A 25608-nucleotide genomic window follows, 5' to 3' on the forward strand; every position below is an offset into this window, starting at 1 on the left:
CAAACAGGTCTTTCTTTCCATCCGTTCTATTTCTGGTCAGAAAAACACAAATAGTACAATTATATCCCAGCAGAGAAGAAAGATACAAGTACAGAATAGCCACCTTACATGTAATTTTTCCCGGGAAGCAGCCTTATATGTGATATAATAGCCCTGGATGATAAGTCTAAGCTCCAAATCTGATCATTATCTCCTCAACGTCCAGCACATTATTTACTGCATTGTCTCCAAGAATAGACTGTGAATTGCAACTAAAGTGAAACCCTCATTTTATAGGCTTCATATCTAAGTCATCTATAAAATATCCAAAGAATATGCTAGAAACCCTTTCAAATAGGAGCTCTGTGCTGTTTTACTTTTGATTGGTTTAGGGGTTTGACATGGTCCACATTGCCACTTAGCATCTTCATAGCTAATGAAATCCATTAAATGTGATGTGCCCTTGGTATATGTGTAAATAATGGTTTACAGTCTTCATTAGATCCCATGAAACTAGGATGCCTTCATAAATAAGCACTCTTCCTTGTCAAATATGGCCATAACATATATAAACCTCCCTTTGGATATGGAGTGCTGGTCCTAAAATCACCTTTTTCTTTTGAAAGGAGTGCCCATGGGCTAAGACATCCTCCTAGAAGCATTCGTTTTGCCTTGCAAGGAATGGTAAGAGCCCCAACTATGCCTCCAATTATGTAGAACATGCCTTGTAAAATGTGTGGTGATCCCTGCCTCCAAATTTTAACCCATGTGGTAAGAAATGTGAGAAATCCAAGAAGGTACTTTCCAATCAAAGAATATGCACCAAAAAGTGTAGGAACCTCTTCCAACGCAAGACCATCAACCCAATGAATGAAATTATCCTCCTCTAGCTCAAGTACCTAAGATCACAACAAATTTAGGCTGTAACCACTGGCTTTATATAGGGATTGCACACTCTTGAACAGTGGAAGAGAACTCTAGAATCTCCATGCTACTCATGATGTATTTGCATAAAGAATGAAAAGGCTGGAAATATATGATGTGATGTATCCAAAGTTTCACATCTCTGGCACCTCGAATATACAATCCCAAATGATAATCTTCTTGTTCAATCTACACTGTTTTAAAAAATGGCTTTATAAGAGAAGGGATGAGCCAAAATGCTAAAGGGAACGGTAACATCTCCTACTCCACTGCTCATAAGGCTTATTCATCCTACTCTATAGAGGCATTAATGTCTTAAACAACAGTAGTGCCTGAGATATTGCCCATTGATGGGTAAATCAATCTTTTCTCCATTCAGATGGAGGAGACCAAATGTGTTTTGTCAAACAGCTGCATCAATCCTGAAAGGTGCAAGCCGCAGTCTGGCCAATTTTTTATGATCTCTAGGCTTTCTATCTTGGTTATCCAAAGAAGAATAAGATCTCTTTCATTGAAGACCTTACGCTTTAGTTTCTTATCAGACTTCTTCTCGGTGTCATCTTGGCTTGTTGTAAACTTTGGGAAAACTGCTTGCCTATGTTCATCCAACTCCACAAGCTGATTGATCCTTGCTTGTATTTCTTGCTGATTTGCAGTGCAGGATCTGAATCTTCGACAAAATGTCGGGAAGTACATCAGATCCTGCACTGCCTGCGCCATTGCCAAACTGATTATCAAGAAGCAAGGCCTCTATACTCCGCTGGCTACCCCTAGTCGACCTTGGAATCCATCTCCATGGATTACATGTCGGGCCTTCCTTCTACTAAGCATGGCAACGACTGTGTTTTTGTAGTCGTCGACAGATTCTCGAAGATGGCCATTATGGCAGCTTGCAAGAAGAATATCACAGTGGAAGCCACTGCTAAACTCTTCTTTGAACGAGTGTGGGTACACTTTGGGATCCCACAATCTATCATCTCAGATCGGGACAACAGGTTCCTTAGTACATTTTGGTCCAATCTCTAGTCGATGCTGAACACCAAGCTCACTAAGTCCACAACTTTCCATCCCCAAACTGATGGCCAGACAGAGGTTGTCAACATGATGATCGTACACATTCTGCGCATGTACAACTCAAAGAATCCACGCACATGGGATGAGAGCCTCCCCTATGTCCAACACAGCTATAACCGGGCTCTCCACAGCTCAACTGGCCACAACCCTTTTCAGGTGGGCTTGGGATTCCAGCCACTATGTCCCATTGATGTGGCCATGCCATTTGCAGCTACTCATGCAGATTCAACTCATGTCTAGTCCAAAACCGATAAGGCAAACAACTTCATTGAGCACATCCAACATATCCGCTAGCAGGTCCACGACATTCTGGAGAAATCAAATGCCAAGTACAAGCAGCAACATGATCAACATCGAGTGCCACACAAGTTTTAGGTGGGCGACAAAGTCTGGTTGCATTTGCAAAAGGAACGCCTTATCGGAGCCTATCGGAAACTCAGACCATTGCGATATGGTCCTTACACCATTACCAAGGCGGTGGGAGACAATGCATTTGAGCTCAGCATTCCCCCATTCCTTGGCCTGCACCCAGTGTTCAATGTGGATCGCCTTCGACCATACTTCCCACCATTGCTAGACACATCAGACATTGCAGAACAACTCACACCTATAGAGTTAAATCCAAATTGCATGGAACAAGCCACAACTGATTGGATCATGGACACACAGATCAAGAACACCTGACAACAAAGGATCCAACTATATCGAGTTGTCAAAGCAGGTCAACTCCTTCACCAGGGCAAGTGGCTCACCAGGGACCAAGTTCAGCAGAAGTTTCCTCATCTCATGGAGGAACTCAATGCAATGGGGACCATTGCTTCCTAAGGGGGGAGGAATGATCCAAGTGGATATTGGTGGCCACCTGCCTATTCCACTTGGACCCCCAACATTGTCTCTTTCAGTTTTTCGGTTTCCTTAATTGTAGCACAGTTTACTATTTTTGGCAGTTTTTCGGGTCTTGAACTTCCGGAGCTGTTTTGAGGCCCTAAACGATGTTTTTAGGGAAAACGGAGAGACCGGAAATGTCCCAAACCATTTTACACATTTGTTTTCGGCCTTCTCTTTGAGATATTCGAAACGAGGTATTATGATAGCCAAACAGAGATCATATGCCAAAGTTACGACCCCGGGAAGTTGATGTACCAATTTACCTAAACGAGGCCCATAGTTTTGGCGCTTCATCTCCTAGGGTTAGGTTTTTGGATGTTTAGGGTTTTCCATTGTTTCTCAATAATAAATAGGCCTTTGAGCCTCATTGTAACATAGTTCGGAGGCATGTAGCCGCCACATCTCTTCTCAGAGATAAGCTACCATTGCCCGAGCTAGTCTTATTTCCATTCTATTTGTAAGCATATTTCAGTATTTGATATTAATGAAATGAAGTGTTATTTCTACTACATCTTTGTATTTATGGTTATATCTGTAATTTGTTGCGTTCCTGTTTAAATCTAGATTAACCTGCTTCATGGGTTTTATGAGCAAGAGATTTTATTTTTAAGTCAAGACTCCCATTGAGAGTCTTTAGGAATTATTTGTCATCTAGTCATAAAATAACAGATTCATTGTCATGTAATGAAGTCATGTTACACTTTGTATATAGTCAAACTTGTATATGTAAAGTATCCTCCAAGACCTTGTCACTTATCCTCTTCAAGTCGGCCTACAACGATGGAAAAACTTGCTAGAAGAAGTCGGCCTAACCTCTAGTGATCATGTCGGCCTAAAGGACATGTGTTGAGGTGTATAAATAGCCACACTCGGCCTCACTTAGAGGCAAGAAACTCAACATACATTTGGTGAAGAGAAGTGCCAAGAAAGAGGCTACAAAAGAGAAGTGCGAAGAAGGGAGGAGGAGGATTCTTTTGGGCATAGCGAAGAAGGTTTCTTCTAGGTCAGCGAAGAAGGTTTCTTTTGGGTTAGAGAAGGAGTATTTCTTCTAGGCAAAGAGAAGAGGAGTTTCTTCTGGGCATAATGAAGGAAGGTTTCTTCTGGGGATAGCGAAGGGAGGATTCTTCTGGGGTCAATGAAGGAAAGGCTCTTTTGGGGTACCGAGATAAATATCTAGACTAGAGATCGAGATTATATAGAGGAAGCTAGTGAGATCATAGAGACCGAAATTCTCTAGGAGAAGTCGAGAAGAAGTAGTGTGAAGGCTTTGTTGCACGAAACTTCTAGGAACCCGACATTTCAGGCCGTACTTGTACTCGAAACTCCGAAACTTGGCTGAAACTCAGCTGAAGCTCGACCATCATGTAATCGTCTATGAGAGTTAATATATACTTGTTTTTCCTTCTAAATTGTCATCTATGGGTGTTATCCCCTTTTTTCTTGCAAGATAATGTGGAATTCACTTATATATATATATATATATATATTTTTTTTTTTAATATACATGTATACTGTTTCGGTTGACGTTTCCATTTTTAGGAGGTGACGTTTCTAAACGTAGCGTTTCAGAAACTCTAAAACATTTTGGCGTTTCGTGCAACTTAGTGTGAAGGATAGTGATTGAGTTTCTCTAGAAGGAGTCGAGGAGAGCAGTTCAAGATCAAAAAGAAAGTCGAGAAAGGGAAGAGGCAAAGTATCAAGGTTAGTGACAAGGTTCTTGAGAGGATACTAGAATCAAGGGTCTTTGTCATGGTCTTGGTACTCATCAATTGAAGATCTAGAAGAAGAATTTTGATCGGGTTTTCCTCTCAATAGGTGAGAGGTTTTGGCCCTGGCTGACAAGCCTACATACTGTGTCACTTGTCTTTTATTGTGCATATTGGTAATTGTCTTGATGAAAAGAACAGAATAATAACATAACGAAGAAAAGACTATAAGCTAAGAAGTAAAGGTATATCACACACAATTATCAAGTAGAGAAGTCTTTTAACTATTCATGCCCTAGATTTCTCAACACCATATTAGTGTGGAAGGCTACAAAGTGGCTAGTAGCCTTGAACGATAAATCACAAGTCAAGATAAGGAAGGTCAAGCCAAGTTTAGGGCCAACACTTTGCTGAGGAAAGGCCGTAGTTTGGAGAAGTGGTCTATTGAAGTTCTAGGGCAAGTTGAGGGGGCTTAGGAGTAGGCCAGGCCTGCTGGTCGACTGTTGGGCACAAATCACGATAGTAAGGGACATTTATGTGGATAGTTGAGGGCTTGTGTGAAGGTGGTGGGATCGTGAAGAACTGCTAGGTGGGAAAATTGTTGATTGGGAGATTTATGAAGGGTTGGTAAAGCCCTATTTTGCTACAATAGTTTTGTTAGGGTTTTGTAGGTGCCTTTTTGGTCAAAGGATTGCCCTAATGTTGATATTTGGGCAAAGAGGGCTTAGAGGACAAAGCCTTAGCCCTAAGTGTTTTGTCAAAGGGGTGACATTGTTTTTTGGGCATTTTCCAGGGATTGTAAAGGGCCATTATCCCTTGTACGGGAGCCCTAAGGGTTTTCTTTAAAGGACTAATAAAAATCAATTTTGGGCAATAAGTATTGTGTATAGTGCATGATCTAATTGCTGGTATATTCTGCTGTGCAAAAGTTGTTTTTAAAGTTAGGCATTTCAATGTGTTTATGTTTTATGTCGTGAAATTTCCAAAACATAGACCAGACTTGGGGTGCATGAAATTCTAACAATTCCAAGAAAAGATCTAGTTTGATCAACAACATTAGTGTGCAGAGAAGATCATATGCCAAAAATAACTAAAGAAAATGTTATGAATACATTAAAAGAAAATCAAGACACATGAACTCCTTATCGACACCCAAATCATAAGAGTAGACATGTCAACTAGTCAACAAACCCATATCACATAAGACAAAAACAATTGATTTACTTTTCAAAGAATATCGATGTCAACACAATTAAGTCTCATGGTAATAGTTCATCTTTAGAAGCCTATAAGCACAGAGTTCCATAAAAGATTGATTTGGGATTGTTAGATCATTTCGCAATGCGACAATTATGTATCACAATTAGAAGTTCATATCATCTTGCATCATCGAAGATGACAACTCCAAGAATGGGAAAAGTCTTTATGAGATAGAAAAAGATATCAAGTCTTTCATCAATATGCTTTGAGGACAAAGCATTTCTAAAGGGGGAGACAACGTTATGAATATAAATAACATAAAATAATATATATAATAAATAATAATAAATATGGTTAAATGCACGTAAATGATAGATAAATTTAGATAAACGTGTGATGCATTTCTAGTCACAAAATACACATATAACATTGTGTGATCCTTTGTATTCATCTTCCAAGAGGTCGCTTGGACTTAAATCACTATTGGAATCCTCCACACCAACCCTAACAGATTAGGTGTCAAACATTTTCCCCCTTAATTTGAAGGGGTGTATATGAATCGAAGAAGAGAGCTGAAATACTAAAGTGCATGGCAACCAATGGCTGAATGTGCTCTTTGAAATAGTGGGTTAAGGAAGACCACACACCAAATGTGTTGATTTGTGTAGCTTGGGAGGTACTCCACAACCCTAAGTGTCGGGCTTGTGAAAATTTTGACCACAAAAAGGGCTTTGTGGGCGAAGTACCCAAGTTGGGGGGTTTGCTTTGCACCCAAAGTTGTGGGTGTAGAACCAAGTGGATATTATTATTTTTTTCATTGTTGCACATGGAGCACCCTTATAAGATCAAGGGGGACCTAAGGCAAACATGTGTGTATTGATCAAATGGAGGAAAATGTAAATTTGTTCAAGTCAGCCTAGGCTTGGAAGGAACCCCTTGAGGGCCAATGTTCAACCTCATAGAATACTATAAATAAGAAAGAAATGTCACCTCATTGATCATCCACAAGAGCTATTCCTTTCAAGAAAAGACAAGCTAAGGAGACCACAAACTTCAGGAAGACGAGTTGGATAAGAGGAAGAAAGACGAGTTTTTGTTCTTTGTTTCTATGTTTTGGTTTAGGTCTAAAGGAGGAGGGCTGGTTGTGTAATCTTGGCATGATTATGTGATCGAAGGCTGAAAGGTTTTGTGCATTCAAGCTATGGAGAAATTCTAAGGAAGGGTCGAAAATTTTCTTTTTATCTGAACTTAGGCTAGGTCGAATTATCTCCACCTGTGGTAAGAAGGTCGAGACTCCTTGAGTAGCTGTGCATAAGGGTTTTGCATATGCTAAGAAGGGGATAATAGATGTCCGTGTGCCATGTTTAGAAGAAGAAATGAAGGCTGAGTTACTTGAGTCAATGCATTGGTGTCCAAATCAATCCGAGGTGTAATAGCATTGAAGTTACTGATCACAGGACCGAGATCCTTGAGTCTGAGCGGAGGCTACAAGGTGGATGTGTGGCTACATCATTTTGGAGAAGAATTGCTGTGGTGGAAGGTTTGTCGAAGAGGCTCTTGGACATCAGTTTGTGCCCTAGTTAGGGTTGCCTCAAAGCATACTTAGTAACATTGGATGCTGTTCAAAGATTAATATATTTGCACTAGTATTCAGTGAAAAAGAAGAAAGGGCCATAACCCTATGAGGTGAGCTACACACTTGTGTTAAGAGGTCGTATATCCTCAGAGATTAGCACGAAGTTATTTGATGTGTATGCTCCCTAAGAGGGCCAATATGTGCTTAGAATAGTGCGCAGAGGTGTGAACTAAAGGAACAATGGTAAGGACAGGTATGAAGTGAGTGTGGAGGTCTGTTCATAGGAGTTTGAACAACTATTATGATGGTGCCCTAGGTCTCTGGTTTAATGTTGTCAAATCAGAGTTAAGAGGGCAATTTGGAAGCCCTAGATTAGTCAAAGTGTTGACTGTGGGTGTGCAATTTTGTATGACCTAAGGAGAGTGACAAAACAATTGATTTGTGACAATGTGAGGGCAGATCTGATGTGCCCTAGGAGCAACATTTGAAGCAACTAGGATATTGACAAGTGGGCAACTTAGAAGTCCCCATGCATAATGATCATTGAAGGAGTGAATGGGCTGTTAGGATGCAGTGTATTGTGCCCTAGTTAAATGGGTTGCAAGTGGGGAAACTAATGATAAGAGGGCAGTTTGACAAAGAGCTTAAGAGTAGTGATTGGTAGTGGGTAGTTTGAGTGGGCCAAAGTTCAGTCATCTTGGAGGAGCAAAGTGTGGTTGATAGTGGTAGATTGGACAGTTGGTGATGCACTTGCTGTAATCAATAGATGGGGAGGCAAAGCACTTAGTAGATATGTTCAAGGTATGTGGACTAAAAGGGTTGTGGAGCACTACATCAACAAGTAGGTCAAGTGTATCTTGTTCGGGGCAGATTGGTGGTCATAGTTATTGGTACCAAGCCCTGGTTGTGTCCTTGTATCAAGGCTATATGTAAGGGCCATGATCCTTGGTACATGAGCCCTAATACTGTTGTCTTAAAGTGTTGTAATATAACAAGTAGTGGGTTAAAAGTTAAAACTTGTCTTGTGTACTAGTTGATTCACTGTTGTGTATTTTCCGTTGTGCAAAGTAAAAGTGTTACGACGTTTGAGTGTGTTTCTGATTGCGATCTTAAACTCAAACCCAATTTTCGAGTTCCATGGAAAAACCAACAAAATGAGGTAGGAGAACCCAAAATTTCTAGCGGTGGTGGGTTTAGGCTGACCACCAACTCTGGAACTAGGCTGAAGACGGTTCTTAGAACAATTCTGAATCTAGCTAGAAACTAAGGTCTTTTTGTGAAGTGGAAGTGCTCCCTGATGATGGTTTGAAGATGACCACAAACTGATGTAGCAAAAACCAAAGTCTTCTGCTAGTGGTGGTTTAGGGATGGCCACCAACCAAGTCATGCTCATGGAACCTGAATATGTGTTTGGATACAACTCTGTTTGTCTCATGCTCTAGGCTCTGGCAATTGGTTCTAGTTTAGGATATGGCTCAGGTTGGCTTGATATATCTTTGAAGTTGTTGATTAGAGTAGAGAAGTAAGGGTTCTACATGTCTCGGTGCTAAGACTAGCAGAAGAACCCAGAATAATAATTTATTTAACTATTTCCTAAAGTTAGACTTAGGAAAAATTAAAAATTCCTAAGTTAACTTATGATTTAATCTCAACCATTGATCACGATTTAATCTCAGCCATTGAGAGGGAGATTAGGGTTGAGATCGAAATTATAAGAGGAGATGGAGCGAGTTAGTGGCAAGTCAGTTGAGCATGAGCAAAGTGTGTCAGATCAACGAAGGAAGAGTCGAGGGTTTCAACAGATTGTAGTGATACATGACGAAATAATAAATTGAGTGAGGGCCCAACAATTATAGCCCCAATGTAGTCATACCATTCACACATGTGCACAAGAGAGAGGATTTGTGCTCGCATGTGTGTGCAATTTAGCTGATTTGCTTAGGGATTTTGTAGATCTAGTGTGCAGGTAGGGGGTCGATTCATCTTGGAGGATTGATCAGTTGTTCTTGTGATAAAAGGGAAGTTTCTCCCTTTTGTAATTTTCAAAAGAAAATCCTTTGCTGAAGAAGAATAATAAAAGACACACAACATTGCAGGTTTTCCCTGGAGTTGGGGTTTCCTGGGTATATCTTGTGTTCTATGGTTGATGTGTTTGTCTTCTGATTTATTTTTTTGTTGTGCATATTAAGTTAGAAAACTTAGTGTATTTGTGATTTAAGTTTCCAAAATATCAGTTGTTTATGTTTCTGGGTTTTTACACTTAGAAATTGCAAATCAGTTTACTGGGTTTTAAGGAAATCTAATAGAAGCTAGTAGCTGACCATCAATTCTCCTCTTGTTAGATACAAGTTGAGAAGATGAAGATATCTCTACTACAAGACATGTCAATACACAAGAATTAAGTTTGAGGTATGATCGATATATCTTCTTAGCTGTTAAGACCATTGCTGAAAAGTGATCCATCCTAGGTGAATCTTTGCTCTTGCAGGATTCTTGTGTCTGAAACGTCTGTCTGAATGATGAGTGTGTTTGCCACAATGCTCACAAGGGTGAATATCAAAATATTGATCTTTCACATGGCCAACCAGATCACAATGTTGGCATCTGCGAATCTGATGTGGTTGTGGAAGTGGAGCATGTGAAGATGAGTTGACTTGAATAAACCCAACACTTTGAAACTTGATGGTTTTAGAATAGTCTGGAATGTAAAAGGAAACATCCTTGTCATATTGAAGACCAATTCTGTTTTTGTTGCTGATAAGTTCTCCCAAGGTCTGATGATGGGCTTAGGAAATGCAACCTAAACCTCTGCATCTTCATGCAAATATGCACTTGAAATGACTTCATCAATCTGGTCAATTTTTGGATGCTGATGGGAGTCAATTTCAAACAAAGTATTGTTTTGAACAAAAACCAATTCAGAATGATGATTCTTCTGCTGTAGCTCATCTTGTTGTAGCTGTGACTCAAGTTGGAGAAACTCAATCTTCTCTTGTGCATGTTGTACACAAATTTTAATCTCAAGAAGAGTGGCATTATTGTTTTTGCTTGTGATGATAGCGGTAGAAAGGATTAGAGTGCTCAATAACTCTAATAAATCATCAAGTCTGGCCATTTTGTCCACAAATCAAGCTCAAGAAATAAAGTTTGCCAGTGCAACCAGGAATGCGCCTGCAAGCATACAAAAGATAGAAGCAATTCAACAAGTAAAGATACAAGATGATTATTTGCAATTGTACAATGCACCTCTACTCTAATAGCATAACTTGCTGAGTTTTCAAATGCAGTCCCTGCAACAATTTGATCCTCCTACATGCATTTGGCATCCACACTCAGCATGCTAAAAGGTTTCTTCCCATATAGAAGAACAAAACTCATTATTCCACAAATGCCTAAAGAGGATTTGAATCTGCTCAGCCCAAGTCCAAGAGATTGCTGAACCAGACCAGGAAGTAGTTTTATTATACCTTCAACACTATAATTATTTCCTGCGCAAAACCGACAGGAAGCCAACAAACTATTAGTGCAAAATTAGTTCTTTGTGGAGATTTTTGTATCCCAATAATTGATACAAATAGACAGAAAGGAATGCCAAACGTTCCTTTTATTACTTGAGAGTAGAAATTCCTTCAATCTATGCTGAAAAGGCCTGCTAGTGTTTAGCCACTATATACATACCAAGGTTCTAGCACTGTAGAGTTTAAACCCAGGTTCGCAACCATAGCAGTAACCCCTTTCACTGCAAAATCTTCATCAATAGCGATGAATCCAATCCAATTCACAACCTGCTAAAAACAAATTATTTGAATGTTTGTGTTGAATTTATTGAAGGAACAATGAACTGTGGATATGTCTATGCCTAATGTCCACCAACGATTTGTGGCAATGTTGAAATTTCTATTAGCCAAAATTTCCACTGAAAATGGCAGAGGTTCCTTTACTCACCAGCCCAAGCCTGAAGTTTTTGTTTTTTTTGTTTTTGGATTATTTTTCTAAAACTTTTAGACCATGGTGAATCGGTAACTTGTGGAGTAATCTGGGTGAAGCCCAAGATCGAATCTCGTGGCTACCACTATAACAACAGTAGTATATCCAACAACCTGTAAGCCATATACACCAAGAGTCTATGACTTACAAGAGCTGAGACTCCACGAGGGTGGGGGAAGCCCGCTCCTTTGAGCCTTATCACAATAGGCCAAGGATGCCTCCCTTGGCATTTGATGTGTAAGAATAGTAGTGAATGACGAATTCATGACTTTGAAGTTTGGCCCCTTGACTACCACCATAACCCCCTAGGCTTATGCTAACAGTCCTCAAACAAATACCTAGCAAGTAACTTATGACTTAGCAAGGGTCGAGATGTTTGGAGACACACTTGTGAGGGGCTTCTACTCTTGGGGCTATTTACCCTTCTGCCCTTATTAGCACAAGCCAAAGTCTCATTAGGGATTTGAGCTTGGGTGGCAAGACCTACCTCCCAACCATTCAAGCAAACCAGTTCAAGCTGATCAAGTCATGGTCTATAAGACTACACTACTACTTTTTTTGGGATGTTTTAATTACTATGTTTGAAGTCTATATGCAAGTGTGCACATTAAAAAACTAATACAAAGAGAATACTAAAGGTAGCCAATGTGAATAATATTATTAATGCCTATGTATTAATTGCTTGAAATAATGTTGTTATAGTAGTTTGTTTTTGTGTGTCCATTCAAGTACTAAATTTTTTTTTGGTACTTTATTTAATGAAGTGCACAGGAATTCTGTAGCGTGGGTGATGACTCTGCTCTTATTTTGTGGGATGCTCGAAATGGCAATGAACCAGTCATTAAGGTATTTTATTTTATTCAATTTTTTTCCTTTTACCTCTTGTAGTCAAGGTTTTAATCTTTCATGTCAAAGTTTTAGTGCATTTCACGTCTACTATTTTCTTTGTGATCTTCATTATGATATGCTAGACTAGGATTTAATGATGGTGTACATTTCATATTTTCTTTTATCTTTATTGATAACAATTTTGTTGTAAGGCTAGATATTTAGAGTCATCCACTTCAGGATAAGGGCAGGTAAATCTATGGTTAATCATATATACAATAGAATAAAATTAGGGCTATTGTTAGATTTGTTGGATTTACACACACTAACACAGACAGGATTTCACCTAATAAAAAGAGAGAAAAGACTGCTTGATCATTTGGCGATGCAATGTCTGTTTACATGTTAGGAGAAAGAGGTGTCCGCTATAAAACTTGGCATGAAACTTGGCTTGTTCAAGAGCTCACCTCCTCCACATCTTTATTAGATTTTTCTTAAGCTTCTTTGAGGAAGCACTGTCTCATTTTCACCCTTAATGAGGATCTTCCTCACTCTGTGAAAAGCATACCTTCTTGTTTCTCTAGGTTCTCTCATATGACCATCAACTTTCTTCACCATCCAGCAATCGAAAGAACCTCTGATCTTCCACATGCAGCATAAGGCACGAGTTTGGCAAATGTCCTGTTCAAAGAATGTGCCAAATTCATGTTTGACACATGCCCTCGACATTTCCCAAGTTTAGGACACATGTCCTCTCAGAAATGGCGACTTGTCTCTTTATTTTTTGTATTTTATTCAGTAGGTTAGAACTCTAAGGTGTCTTGGTATGCAGTTGAGTGTTATATTGCAGCTTTGAAAGGGATTCCAAGTGCTGGGAAAGTGGATTTGTCAACCAGACTTCAAGATTTTCCTAGATCATTCAGTTTTCTTCCTCATTTCACAGAAATCATGACTCAATCAGCAAAAGGTCAAGGGAAAGGGCAGAATGGTAGTATTGATGTTGTCCCCCCTCCAATTTTATGAGCCTCTTCTAGTGTTCCATTTGCTAGTGATGCTGATTTTGATGATTCTGACATGGAGGATTATTGACAGTCATGACTTTGAGGTTCTTCCATTTATGGTTCTAGTATACACCCTATTTTGTATTTGCCATTGGCATTACCACCTGTAGTAGCAGGGACTCAGTATCTCTGTAATACATTTTGTTGTGGATGCCTTAATGAGAAAACTGCAGTTTATGGCAGTGTTGATAATATCGGTATCGGGAAAATATCGGCGAGGGTCCAGAAAATATCTTATCGGCAATATCGGCGAAAATATCGGCAAAATATCGGCAAATATCGGCAAGCATAAAAAATATTTTTTCCAAATTTTTAAATATAGCCGATATTTTGCCGATATTTTCAAAATATCGCGATATTTTGCCGATATTTTCCGATATTTGCCGATATTTTGAAAATATCGCGATATTATCAAAACAGAAAATATCGCGATATTTTCTCGGCGATATATCGTTTTGCCGAAAATATCGCGATATTTTCGAATATCGCCGATATATCGCCGATATTATCAACAGTGGTTTATGGTTTTAATTTCTTGTGCATTTGTCATTTGATCATCATTGATGTTGTACTTAATTACTAATAAGTACTAACTAATTGTATGATTGAATTTGTATAATTTAAATGTTCTGGCTTCTAAAGTCTAAGAAAATTTAACTCTTTATGTCTATATTTCATTTTTGTATGTGTAATTCATTAATTTGTTCTTTTTTAAATATATATAAATTGTGTCCATCATGCCTTGTTTGCGGGTTCACTATGTCTTGTGTTGACAATTGTATTTTCATGTCCTCCATGTCCTGCGTTGTTGTGTCTTCTCACTTATCATCCAAGTGTTGTGTCTTCATAATACAACTAGTGCAAGTAAATTTTACCTGCAAACTGGGGACATAGTAGACATCTCTAAATAAGGAGGTTGGAATGAACATACACAAGATCTTCAGCCTTTGCCGCTCCCAACTTGTTTCGCTTCACTGGATGGATGAAGGCATATGTACTCCAATTCCTCTCCGCTGATGAGGAACTAGCAACTTGTGATAACAACTTGGTGGCTAGAGTCAAGAGATGAATGCTATACCAAACATGGAAGCCCCACTAGGTAATAGGATCAAGATGTCCTCGATCATCCATCGGTACTGGATTTGAAAAGCTACCAGTAGATTGTACAAATCCTTCAAATTCTTGATGTACTTCCATTGCAACTCTGACATCTCTATACATTTTCCTCAAAGCTGTCTTGTATCCTTGTACTATTTCAGAATCTTTGTTTGGCGCTGTTCTATTAGGTAAAGACAAAATTTTGGATTGATAATATTTGGGGTGCAATGCATAGGCCAAAAGGTGTAATGTTATAGTCATTTTGTTCCACTTTTCGGTAACTATGTCATTCACTTCATAATAAAATGTTTCAAAAGGGTCATTTTCACTTGCCTTGATAATTTCCCTTATCCTCTCCAGCATACTGTCAATGTTTTCATAAAATTCCCCCAAGCAAGGTGTATCTGTGTCAAATGTCTTGATCAAGGTCAGGATTGGTTGAGTAAACTGCATAAGGTATTGGACGTTGTCCCACCATGCATCATTAAGAATGATGGACTTGATTTTTTTCCCTCTATTAGAAGTGGAAGTCCTCCATGATTCCCAAAGAGGGTCATTGACCATTGCTTGTAATATTTGTATCACATCCACAAATCTCTTTATGACAAGTGTGTGGGAGGCAAAACGGGTTTCAACAACCTACAAGTTTCAAAAAGTCAAATCTCAAATGAGAAATCATATATAAATTTGTAATTAAAATTAAGAATTTCCAATACAAATAATATTGATTAAAAAAAGAGTACCTTCAGTAGCTCCAACTTTGCAAAACCTCGATATATAGCTTAGGACATTGAATGATTAGTTATGAAGATTTGGATTTCTTTTGTTGCTATATATATTTCATTAATCCATTCAATCTCATCAATCTTGTCAAGCATAAGATTCAATGAATGTACTACACATGGAGTCCAAGAGATGTGATCATATCGACCCTCCACAATCAAACCTGCAGCTCTACAATCCTGTGCGTTGCCCGTAATGACTTGGAATACATTATGTGGCCACACACTTTCTATTGAATCAATAAGAATCATGGATATGAAAGATGCATCTTTCTCTATTCCACTGCGATAAACAACCTTCAAAAACATTGCCCCTTGGGGGCATATTGCAATAACATTAAAACAATGCGAAACACGCATATAGATTTCAATGAATGAATTGAAATAATGAGCAAGCTGAAGCTCAATAATAATACAGAGATATTTACAGAAATAGAAACATCAAGTTTCTATTTAGACAATGGAAACAATCAGTTTCATCTAAGAAACTGCTAAAAGAATAAAAAATAGCAACAGCTAAAAGAATGAGCATTAAATACTAAATAGGATTATTCTAATACCCTCCCTTAATGCTCAATCTATTTACAACACCAATAGACCCTCTGAATTTTACAAACTTATCAGGGCCAAGAGGCTTGGTGAAGATGTCTGCGGGTTGCTCTGTTGTGGGAACGTATTGCAACTGAAAGGATCCATCTTCAACAAGCTGGCGAATGTAGTGGCAATGAGTTTCCACATGCTTTGTTCGTTCACGAAAGACTGGATTCTTGGCAAGTTTGAGCACTCCCTGATTATCACAAAAGAAAGAAGTAGGCACTGTCTGGGAAACATGCATATCCGCAAGCATACGTCGAAGCCAAACTGCCTCACAGGATGCCTTAACTGCTCCCCGATACTCTGCTTCTGTTGAGGAGAGAGCCACTGCTTGTTGCTTCTTACTAGTCCAGGTAACAACACCGGATCCTAGACTAAACACATACCCAGCTGTAGATTTACGGTCATCAACCGAACCGGCCTAGTTAGAATCTGTGTAACCACTGAGTATAGGATCGGAACTTCGAGTGTATAGGAGTCCATAATCGGAAGTGCCACGCACATATCGTAGCACACGCTTTGCTGCTATCCAATGATCAACTTTAGGAGCTGACATGAAACGAGAAATGTAGCTCACTGCAAAACTGATGTCAGGTCTGGTGGTAGTAAGGTAGATGAGACTGCCCACTAATTGCCTGAATAAAGTTTCATCCACAAGGGGAGAGGATGACTGAGCTGCAAGTTTGAGCCCTGGTTCCATAGGAGTCGTGGCCGGTTTGCAATCTTGCACTCTGAACTTGTCCACAAGATTTTTGGCATACTTGGACTGAGAGAGAAAGATGTGGTTTTCAGTCTGCAAACTTCAACCCCCAGACAGTAATGAAGAAGTCCCAAGTCTGTCATCTCAAAGGTTCTGCATAAGTCTTGTTTGATCCCATGGATCAAATGTGCAGAGCTGCCAGTAATGATAAGGTCATCCACATAGACAACCACAAACAAGATATCATCACCAGTATGCTTGATATACAGGTTTGCATCAGATGGGCTCCGCTGAAAGCCCTGATCTGTCAGGTACTGATCAATTTTCATGTACCAAGCCCGAGGAGCTTGTTTCAATCCATTGAGTGCTTTAGCTAATCTACATACTTTCTATTCTTGACCAGCAACTTTGAAGCCTGGAGGCTGCGTCATGTAGACTTCTTCTTGGAGATCACCATTTAGGAAAGCACTCTTTACATCCATCTGATGAACTTTCCAATTGAACTGAGCTGCTAGGGCAAGGACAAGCCGTATGGTACTCATCTTGGCTGTAGGAGCAAAAGTCTCTTCATAGTCGATGCCTTCCTTCTGTGAGAACCCTCGAGCCACAAGACGAGCTTTATACTTGTCTATGGTTCCGTCAGCTTTGTATTTCACTTTATACACCCATTTGCAGCCGATGGGCTTTTTCCCTACAGGAAGATCAGAAAGGGTCCATGTGTGATTCTTCTGAAAACTCTGGAATTCAGCTTCCATAGCCTGTTCCCACTCAGATGTACCCTTAGCCTCTGAATAGGTTTGAGGCTCAAAAATACTGTGTAGGTTAGCCATAAGAGCAAAATTGACTGTAGACTGTTGTTTGTTCTTATGTCTAGAAGTTCTACCTTCAAGGAGCTCATCATCCCGAAGATCACCAATGGTTTTAGCCCACCATTTAGGCCGAAGAGTAGAGGAACCAATATCAGGAGGAGGTGGAGAAGGTTCAAGAACAATAGGGGCAGCAAGAGGAGGGTTATTTTCTGGAGGAAGCTCAGATAGAGTATTATCAAACACTGATGCTACATCATCCCTCCCATCAGGTGGACCGACCGGAAGAAGAACACTGTGAGGCTGATCCTCAGAACACTGCTCAGAAGATGAACACTGAAAGAATCCTCTGTCTTCATCAAATACTACATCCCGACTGAAGCTAAGACGACCAGTGGCTATATCTATCAGCCTATAGGCCTTGTGATGATCACTGTACCCTGTCATCATGAGTTTCTGGCTTTTGGAATCCAACTTAGAGCACTTAGCAGCTGGAATCCAAACATATGCAACTGAGCCAAATACTTTGAGGTGACTGATCTTAGGCTTACGGCCAGACCAAACCTCTTCGGGAGTCTTCCCTTTAACAGCCTGAGTGGGTGATCGGTTAAGAAGATAAACAACAGTAAATACTGCTTCAGCCCAGAATTTGTTCGGAACACTCCTGTGTTGTAACATGGAACGAGCCATTTCAACAACCGTGCGGTTGCGACGCTTGACAACACTGTTCTGCTGAGGAGTGTAGGGTGTAGTTAACTGGCGTTTGATGCCATGAGTATCACAGAAGTTGGAAAAAGCAGAAGAACAAAATTCCCCCCCGTTGTCGGTCCTAAGAGTCATGATGTTACAGCCAGACTCTTTTTCAACTAAGGTTTTAAACTTCTGAAAGGTACTAAATGCATCAGATTTATATTTTAGAAAATACACCCACATCTTTCTACTAAAATCATCTACAATAAGCAAAAAATATTTGCAAGCAGTGATAGAAGATGTATTCATAGGACCACAAATATCAGCATGAAGTAACTGGAGTACCTTAGATGCGCGCCAAGATTCTCCATCCTTGAATGAAGACCGATGTTGCTTTCCAGCTTGACAGGCGCCGCATACGCCCAACTGCTGAGTCTGAATATCAGGTAATCCTGACACAAGTCCCTCCCGAGAGAGCTGAGAGAGATACTGCATGTTTAGATGCCCATATCGCTGATGCCATAGAGTGCTGATGGGAGAGACACGCGCTGCTAGAGCCACTTCTGGAGAGTCACCGGTGTCAAGTTGCCTGTATAGACCATGATCCTCTAGGCCAACAACAACTGTAAGACTAGTCTCCCTATCAATAATGGAGCACTTGTGCGCACTGAACACTACATCAAGCTGAGGAGAGTTCCTCATAATCTGGCTGACAGACAGCAGATTAATTTCCATACCAGGAACATAGTACACATTCAGGAAGATGAGTTTGCGCCCACCAGACTGGATTTGAACTGTACCTCTGCCAACTACTGTGTACTTTTCACCTCCACCAAATGCCACGGGATCACTGAAAAGTGAGAAGTCAATAAACCAGTCACGCCTGTGAGAAAAATGGTGTGATGCACCAGAGTCAATGTACCAGGCAGAAGACAGAACATGATCTGAAGACCTTTTAGCCATAAAGGCGTAAAAGGTAGAATCTGTCTGCTCGGAATGTTCTGCAACATTTGCTGTCTGATGGAGCCCTCCCTGTTTCTTCTGTTCAGAAGCAATCCTCTGTCGACAATCTTTCTTCATGTGGCCGAACTTGTGACAGTAATTACACTGCACATTTTTCTTCCTAGCAGGATCAAAAGGCTGAGAAGAACCTTTTTGCTGAAAGGACTGAGAGGACTGTTATTTGGCAACAAAAGCATTTTGTGAGGAGGCTGATGTTGCACCACTACCAAACTGTTGTTTCCAATGATCCTGCTGCATGAGTTTGGTGCATAACTCCGGAAACTTCAGATCAACATTAGTGGCGGTAATGTTGAGTGTTTCTATGAAGTGCTCATAAGATTTTGGTAGACTTTTCAGAGTGATGACTATCATATCTTCTTCCTCCATGGTGCGACCAATGGCTTCGAGCTAGTCTCGAATGTCTTTAATCTTGTTGAGATGTTCCTGTAAAGACATATGTTTGTCCATCATGATAGAGAACAACTGATTTTTGAGAAAGAAAGCTCTGCTCTTGTCAGATGTCTCGTGCAGTCTAAGTTGCACGAAACGGGGAAACGGAAACGAGTTTCCGAAACGGGAAGCGATACGAAACGCGACCTCCCCAAATTTTGGAAACGGGGAAACGTGAATATATATAATATATATATATATATATATATATTAAAAATATTTAAAAATTATTATTATATATATGTGCAATCATAAAACATTAATGATACATTTACATTATATGATTATAATTTATTACATTTAAACATTAAGATTAAATTTACATCACATTTACTCATGAGTCATGAATGATCACATAATGAAAATAAAAATATAGGAAAATCCAAAATCAACCTTTATTTATATTAGTATATGAGGCTGCAAGTACAATAAAGACTATAAGGCTGCAAGAACTATAGAGACAAGTCACAAAAGACTAATCCTCATCATAACAATCCTCATCAAAAATAGAAGCAGCACAATGCTCAACAGTGGATGGTAGTGCTGAAGAAGATGATGCACCAATTCCACTTCCAGATTCGGCCTCAATATTCAGGGCAGCAAGAGAGAGATCCAAATCAGGATTTTCTGCATCCACATCCCATTCTTTAGAAGGACCACTGTTGTATTCTGGACCCCTACGAGATGCAAGGCGAAGGTTGGAGTGCACATAAACAAGATCCTCTGCTTTCTGTGAGCCCAACCTATTGCACTTCACAGAATGAATAAAACCATAAGTGCTCCAATTCCTTTCCGCTGATGAAGAGCTTGCCACTTGTGAAAGAATACGAATGGCAAGGTTTTGCAAACGTACACCATTTGCTCCATGACAAATCCACCACCTAACTGGATTCATGGTGCTTCTCTCCTCCAAAGCTGATATATCTGCATAATCATCTATTCCTGCAGCAAAACTGGCAAATTCCTCCTTTACCTCCCTATGTAGATGAGAAGGAAACATTCTCATAAGGGCTTTTTTCACCCCAGTAGCCACCTCTCTATCCTTATGGGGTGCCTTCCTCTTCCCATTGCTTTTAGCAATAAGCTCCTCATCATAAAATTTGGGGTTCAAAGCATGTGCTAAAGTGTGCAATGGTGTATTGAAATTGCTCATCATGCCTTCTCTTAGTACCATCCGCCTCATCTTGCTCTCTTTGATATGCCCTCCTTGCCAATGGATCTGATGTTTTTGTGCAACCTGAAATCCCCTGTCCTCCTCCATGCAATAGATGCGCCTTCACTCTTGGGTAGGAGCCCTTGTACGTATTATTGCAAAGATTGCATCGCCATTCCCATGAGCCACCACCTCCACATCTTTGAAGCTTCGTCACATGCCTCCAAAGAGGATAATATTCAGCCCTTGGGTTGGCCCTAGGGCTTGAACTTGCAGCTGCACTTTGGCTGGAAGCCATTGCTGCAAAAATAAATTAAAAAAACAAATCTGTAAATAAAAAAGTTAAATAATAAAAACGTTTTTCATATTTTTGGCTGTATAAACCCTAGAAAAATTGAAGAAATAGTAAAAAAAAAACTAAGAAATGAATGTGGCTTACCCAAATTAATTTTATGTGGCTGAAACTACCCTAAAATGCCAGAAAAAGGAGAAATATGGCTGTAGCTGAGCCAAATCTGCAGCAAAAATAAATTTAAAAAACAAATCTATAAATAAAAAACGTTTTTCATATTTTTGGCTGCCTAAACCCTAGAAAAATTGAAGAAATAGTAAGAAGAAACTAAAAAAATGAATGTGGCTTACCCAAATTAATTTTCTGTGGCTGAAACTACCCCGAAATGCCAGAAAAGAGGAGAAATATGGCTGTCGCTGAGCCAAATCTGCTGCTACTGAAATCTCCTGCTGAAATCTCTTTCTCTTGCTGCTGAAATCTCTTTCTCCTGTTGCTGAAATCTACTTTGCTCACTGCTCAAAACACCCTATCCGAAACAACTGCCAGTCTCCAAGAGAAACGACTTGCTGAATAGTGTGATGAGAGAATGAGACAAACTGCTCTTTTATAACTTTAGAATAGGCTTCTAGAATTTACCGGAAACCTAAAAAAAATTTAAAAACAAATTAAAAAAATAAAAATAAAAAACAACACATTACAATTAGGAAACGTGGCTTGTACGGCCTGGAAACGCGTTTCCAGCCATACTGCCACGTTTTTGTTTCGGGAAACGTAGCAGTACGACTGGAAACGCGTTTCCAGGCCGTACCGTACGCGTTTCCTAGTTTCGTTTCCGTTTCCTGCCTGAAACGACCCCTCCCCCCACGTTTCCTGCAACTTAGCGTGCAGTTCTTTCAACTGTTGCCAGATCTCGGCAGCTGTCTTGCCAGAAGGAATTTGCGGTAACTGATCATCAGCCACAGAGAGCTTGAGAAGCATAACAACCTCTCGATTTCGATCATCAAACTTATCTTGATCAGTACCAGCTGTACCGGGACGAAGCTCTTTGCCCAAAACGAGCTGATCAAGACGCCTGTATTAAAAAATGGTCAACATTCTTTGTTTCCAGATGTTATAATTGCTGCCATTAAAGCGTTGATTTCCTTCTAACATCAGATTGGTGAGCGAGGCCATTTGTACGTTTCCCCAAGACAATAAAGAAGTCTGGCACAAATTTCAATGTAGATGCCCGCTGATCCTGGTGCAATAAAATAAACAAAACAGAATTTGTTCTGCGAAGCAGGTTCAAGAAAATATATATAGCGCTTACCCGGCAAAAGTCTCCACAGAGATAATTTATTTGAGAAAAAATGAGCGCTATATTTTTGGAATAGCAAAAATTTCTGTGCGACTAACTTTCCAGTTAAGTCGAAACTCCAACGTCTGATTTTGTAGCAGATAACTTAATCCACTCAGCAAAGAAACAAAAAAATGACCAATAAGTGGACAGAAGTGTGAACCCACGTCTTTGTCAGAGCAATCGAATGCTGGCAGATGCACGTGAGCCGCCGTTTGAAATCTCACTCATAGCAAATAAACTTTCGACTTTCACGATGGTCGATTGACTTGCAGAGATGCGGGGTCAAATCTGAAGAGTGATAATGGCGTGACCTTCTTAGCGGAAGAGCAAACAACACGCACACGCGTTCTCGGACAGAGCCACGCTGCACACTGTGATGTCGCGTCAACGGATGCTGCGAGAAGAAATGACAGAGGTATGCCGTCTGTCCAAGGGTTTTACAGTAAGTGTAAAGCAAGAATGGCGACGAAGGTTCTGTGATCGTAACTGCTGAAGGGTAGAGAGACCACAGCTAAAAAAAAAACGTCCACCGAAGTGCCCTGCAAATGAAATGTTGGTCCACGCGATGATAGTGCTGTTCGCTTGCTGTTGACCACGAGATTATAACAGAGCCCCAACTGTGTAACACGCAATTCACACGCAATCCACAAATTTACGTGCCCGCATCAGGGCTTAACCTCTTCGTGGATACGACAATAGCTGGGATCCGCTCCGCTCCAAAGACGCTAGGGTATCAAATGAAGCTTGGTGAATGCACGTGGCAAGAAGTCCTGTAAAAAAAAATTTGACCGCACACACTGAATCGCTTAATGTAAACACGATTGATCGATTGCAGGCACCAGCTTCCACGGAATGACCACTCACGTTAAAAAATTCTCCACTGAATTAGCAATTTCGAAATGAGACACTGAATTTTTCATAAATTGAAAAATTATTTCGAAAAAAAAAAATTCCCTAGCTCTGATACCATAAAACAGTGGGAAACACGCATATAGATTTCAATGAATGAATTGAAATAATGAGCAAGCTGAAGTTCAATAATAATACAGAGATATTTACAGAAATAGAAACATCAAGTTTCTATTTAGACAATGGAAACAATTAGTTTCATCTAAGAAACTGCTAAAAGAATAAAAATAGCAACAGCTAAAAGAATTAGCATTAAATACTAAATAGGATTATTCTAATAAACATTAATTAACAGACGATTTCTTTGGTTTCTCCATCCATTAGAAATGATGGACACCCCTATTTTTTCCCATGTATCCCAAATTGACTGTAGCTGTCTATCCACATATTGTCTCTTTGATTCCAACAAAGTAGTGTAGACCTTTTCATATCAAAGGCCCTTGTACCCTTTTGCCGCTTCATTAAACACCTTAATCATTTGTTGCCAATAAGAGGAACACACGAAATTGAATGCTAGCCCATTTGCATAGATGCAACAAGCTACATGTTCATTGGCCGTGTCTCTACCCTGGTTATTGAAAGCTGCTTCAAGAGGGCCTAAAGTGGGCCTTTTATTAGTTGTGGCATTAGGCCTAGATGGAAATGGGGGCCTAGTTGTAGAGCTTTGCACAACGTGTTTTTCCTTAGCAAGCTTCCTATCAGCAACATCTTGCAAAGATGCATAGAATTTAATTTTTGCAGGACTCAAACCTTGACCAGGTTTTCCATTTGCATCTTTTGGCCCGGTGCATACTTGCACCCCTATGTTAGTTTGTCTAGTTAGATGGGCCTTCACTCTGGTATATGAGCCATTTTTGATATCTTGGCATTCATTGCACTTCCATTTATATGAACCACCTCTAGGATTTTGGGTCTGTTTTGATGTTTTCCCTTTCACTCTGTTATGATGGTTCCATTTCTATAGGTTGTAGGCTATAGTGTGTGACTGCATATATGAGAAAATCCAAAATTCAAACTATTATGAATACAAAAAATTAAAATACATAAAAATAAAAAATTAAAATACATAAAAATTAATTTAATTAAAATACACAACATTTCCAAAGTTCAATTTGAGATTGTGATTTTGAAATGGGTTTTCACGATATAATTGACAATAGTGGCTTGGCTATCAATCTGGCCTATGTGGGTTTTGTAAACACTTTGCTGCCAATATTGTGAATAGGTGTATATAGGCAAAGACAAAGGCAGGGGTGGAAACCTTTTCCAAAGTCAAAACAGACAATGTCTCGTCATGGTCGTCAATTATTGACTTCCAACACATCACTGGCATCCTTCATTCAGTCGCACCTGTGAGAGGTGAGATTGATTCAAATAGAAATACCAGGGGCTGCATGCTCAGATCAACAAGAGCAACGATTGGTTTATATATTATTTTATTGCCTACTAGGCAGGACTTATTTGGGATATGTGATATTATGCATGATCATCTCACTCTCCATCTACTAATGAACACATGGAATCTGAGGCATGACCCTGATTAATAAATATAGGGGGAAGCTATTTGAAAAAAATGCATTATTCATCCGATACATGGGGCTCGTTCCGTGCTTATGCTGCCAATATTTTGAACAGGTGTATATAGGAAAAGTCAAGGGCAGAGGTGGAAACCTTTTCCAAAGTTGAAACAGACAACGTCTTGTCATGGTCGTTAATTATTGACTTCCAACATTTCACTGGCATCCTTCATTCAACAGCACCTATGAGAGGCGGGATTGATTCAAATTGAAATACCAGGGGCTTCACGCTCATATCAACAAGAGCAACGATTGGTTTATATATTATTTTATTGCCTACCAGGCAGGACTTATTGGGGGATATGTGATATTATGCATGATCATCTCACTCTCCATCTACTAATGAACACATGGAATCTGAGGCATCACCCTGATTAATAAATATAGGGGGAAGCTATTTGAAAAGAATGCATTATTCATCCGATACATGGGGCTCGTTCCGTGCTTATGCACTCCACTCGCTGGTTGGAGTCCTTTTGTTTTGCCGCCCGCGAGCTTGGCTATACGAGGAAGGCGATGTCCAAAAACAATCTGCGTAGGTTCCATTCTATTGACGATGGATTTCTTCCCTCATCACTCGGTCGCAAGGTCAATGTAAGGTAAAATAGCCTTAGAGACTGTAGTCCGTAGTGTATAGTGGTTCGAATTCTAGTGGAGATTTAAAAAAAATTTGCCGGAAGCATTTTAAAATTAAAACTGTTGATGAATTCATGGAGATCGACAACCCTGAGTGGGGTCACTGGCAAATTTACGTCGTTTTTGAGATTCCTGTCCAACTGAGTGGCGTCGTGTTGCTTTTGCATACCTAGCGAATCGTTGTTTGTTGCTCTGTTGCTGCCTGAAATTGAGCAGGGTGTGACCGACAAACTTGTCGAATAATGAAAACAGGGACCACTTCATCGAATTAACCACCGAACTAAACATAAAACAAAAAGTCTCATTCCAATTAAATTGAAATCTGTGGCAGGGTCGTATTTTAGCACAGGATCCGTT

General features: G+C 39.8%; 1 protein-coding gene across 1 annotated transcript in view; it reads left to right on the forward strand.

Annotated features, from left to right (window-relative positions):
• LOC149142750 (WD-40 repeat-containing protein MSI4-like) overlaps nucleotides 1-25608 on the forward strand; it is a 219968-nt gene that overhangs the window by 125299 nt on the left and 69061 nt on the right. The window contains exon 9 of the mRNA XM_089446333.1: nucleotides 12099-12180. Coding sequence (XP_089302459.1) covers nucleotides 12099-12180 — 82 coding nt within the window. The remainder of the gene's footprint in view (nucleotides 1-12098; nucleotides 12181-25608) is intronic.

Source organism: Pinus tabuliformis, chromosome X, assembly GCF_031772625.1.
Source record: "Pinus tabuliformis cultivar Carrire ecotype Pingquan chromosome X, CPIR1, whole genome shotgun sequence".
Lineage (NCBI taxonomy): Eukaryota > Viridiplantae > Streptophyta > Pinopsida > Pinales > Pinaceae > Pinus > Pinus tabuliformis.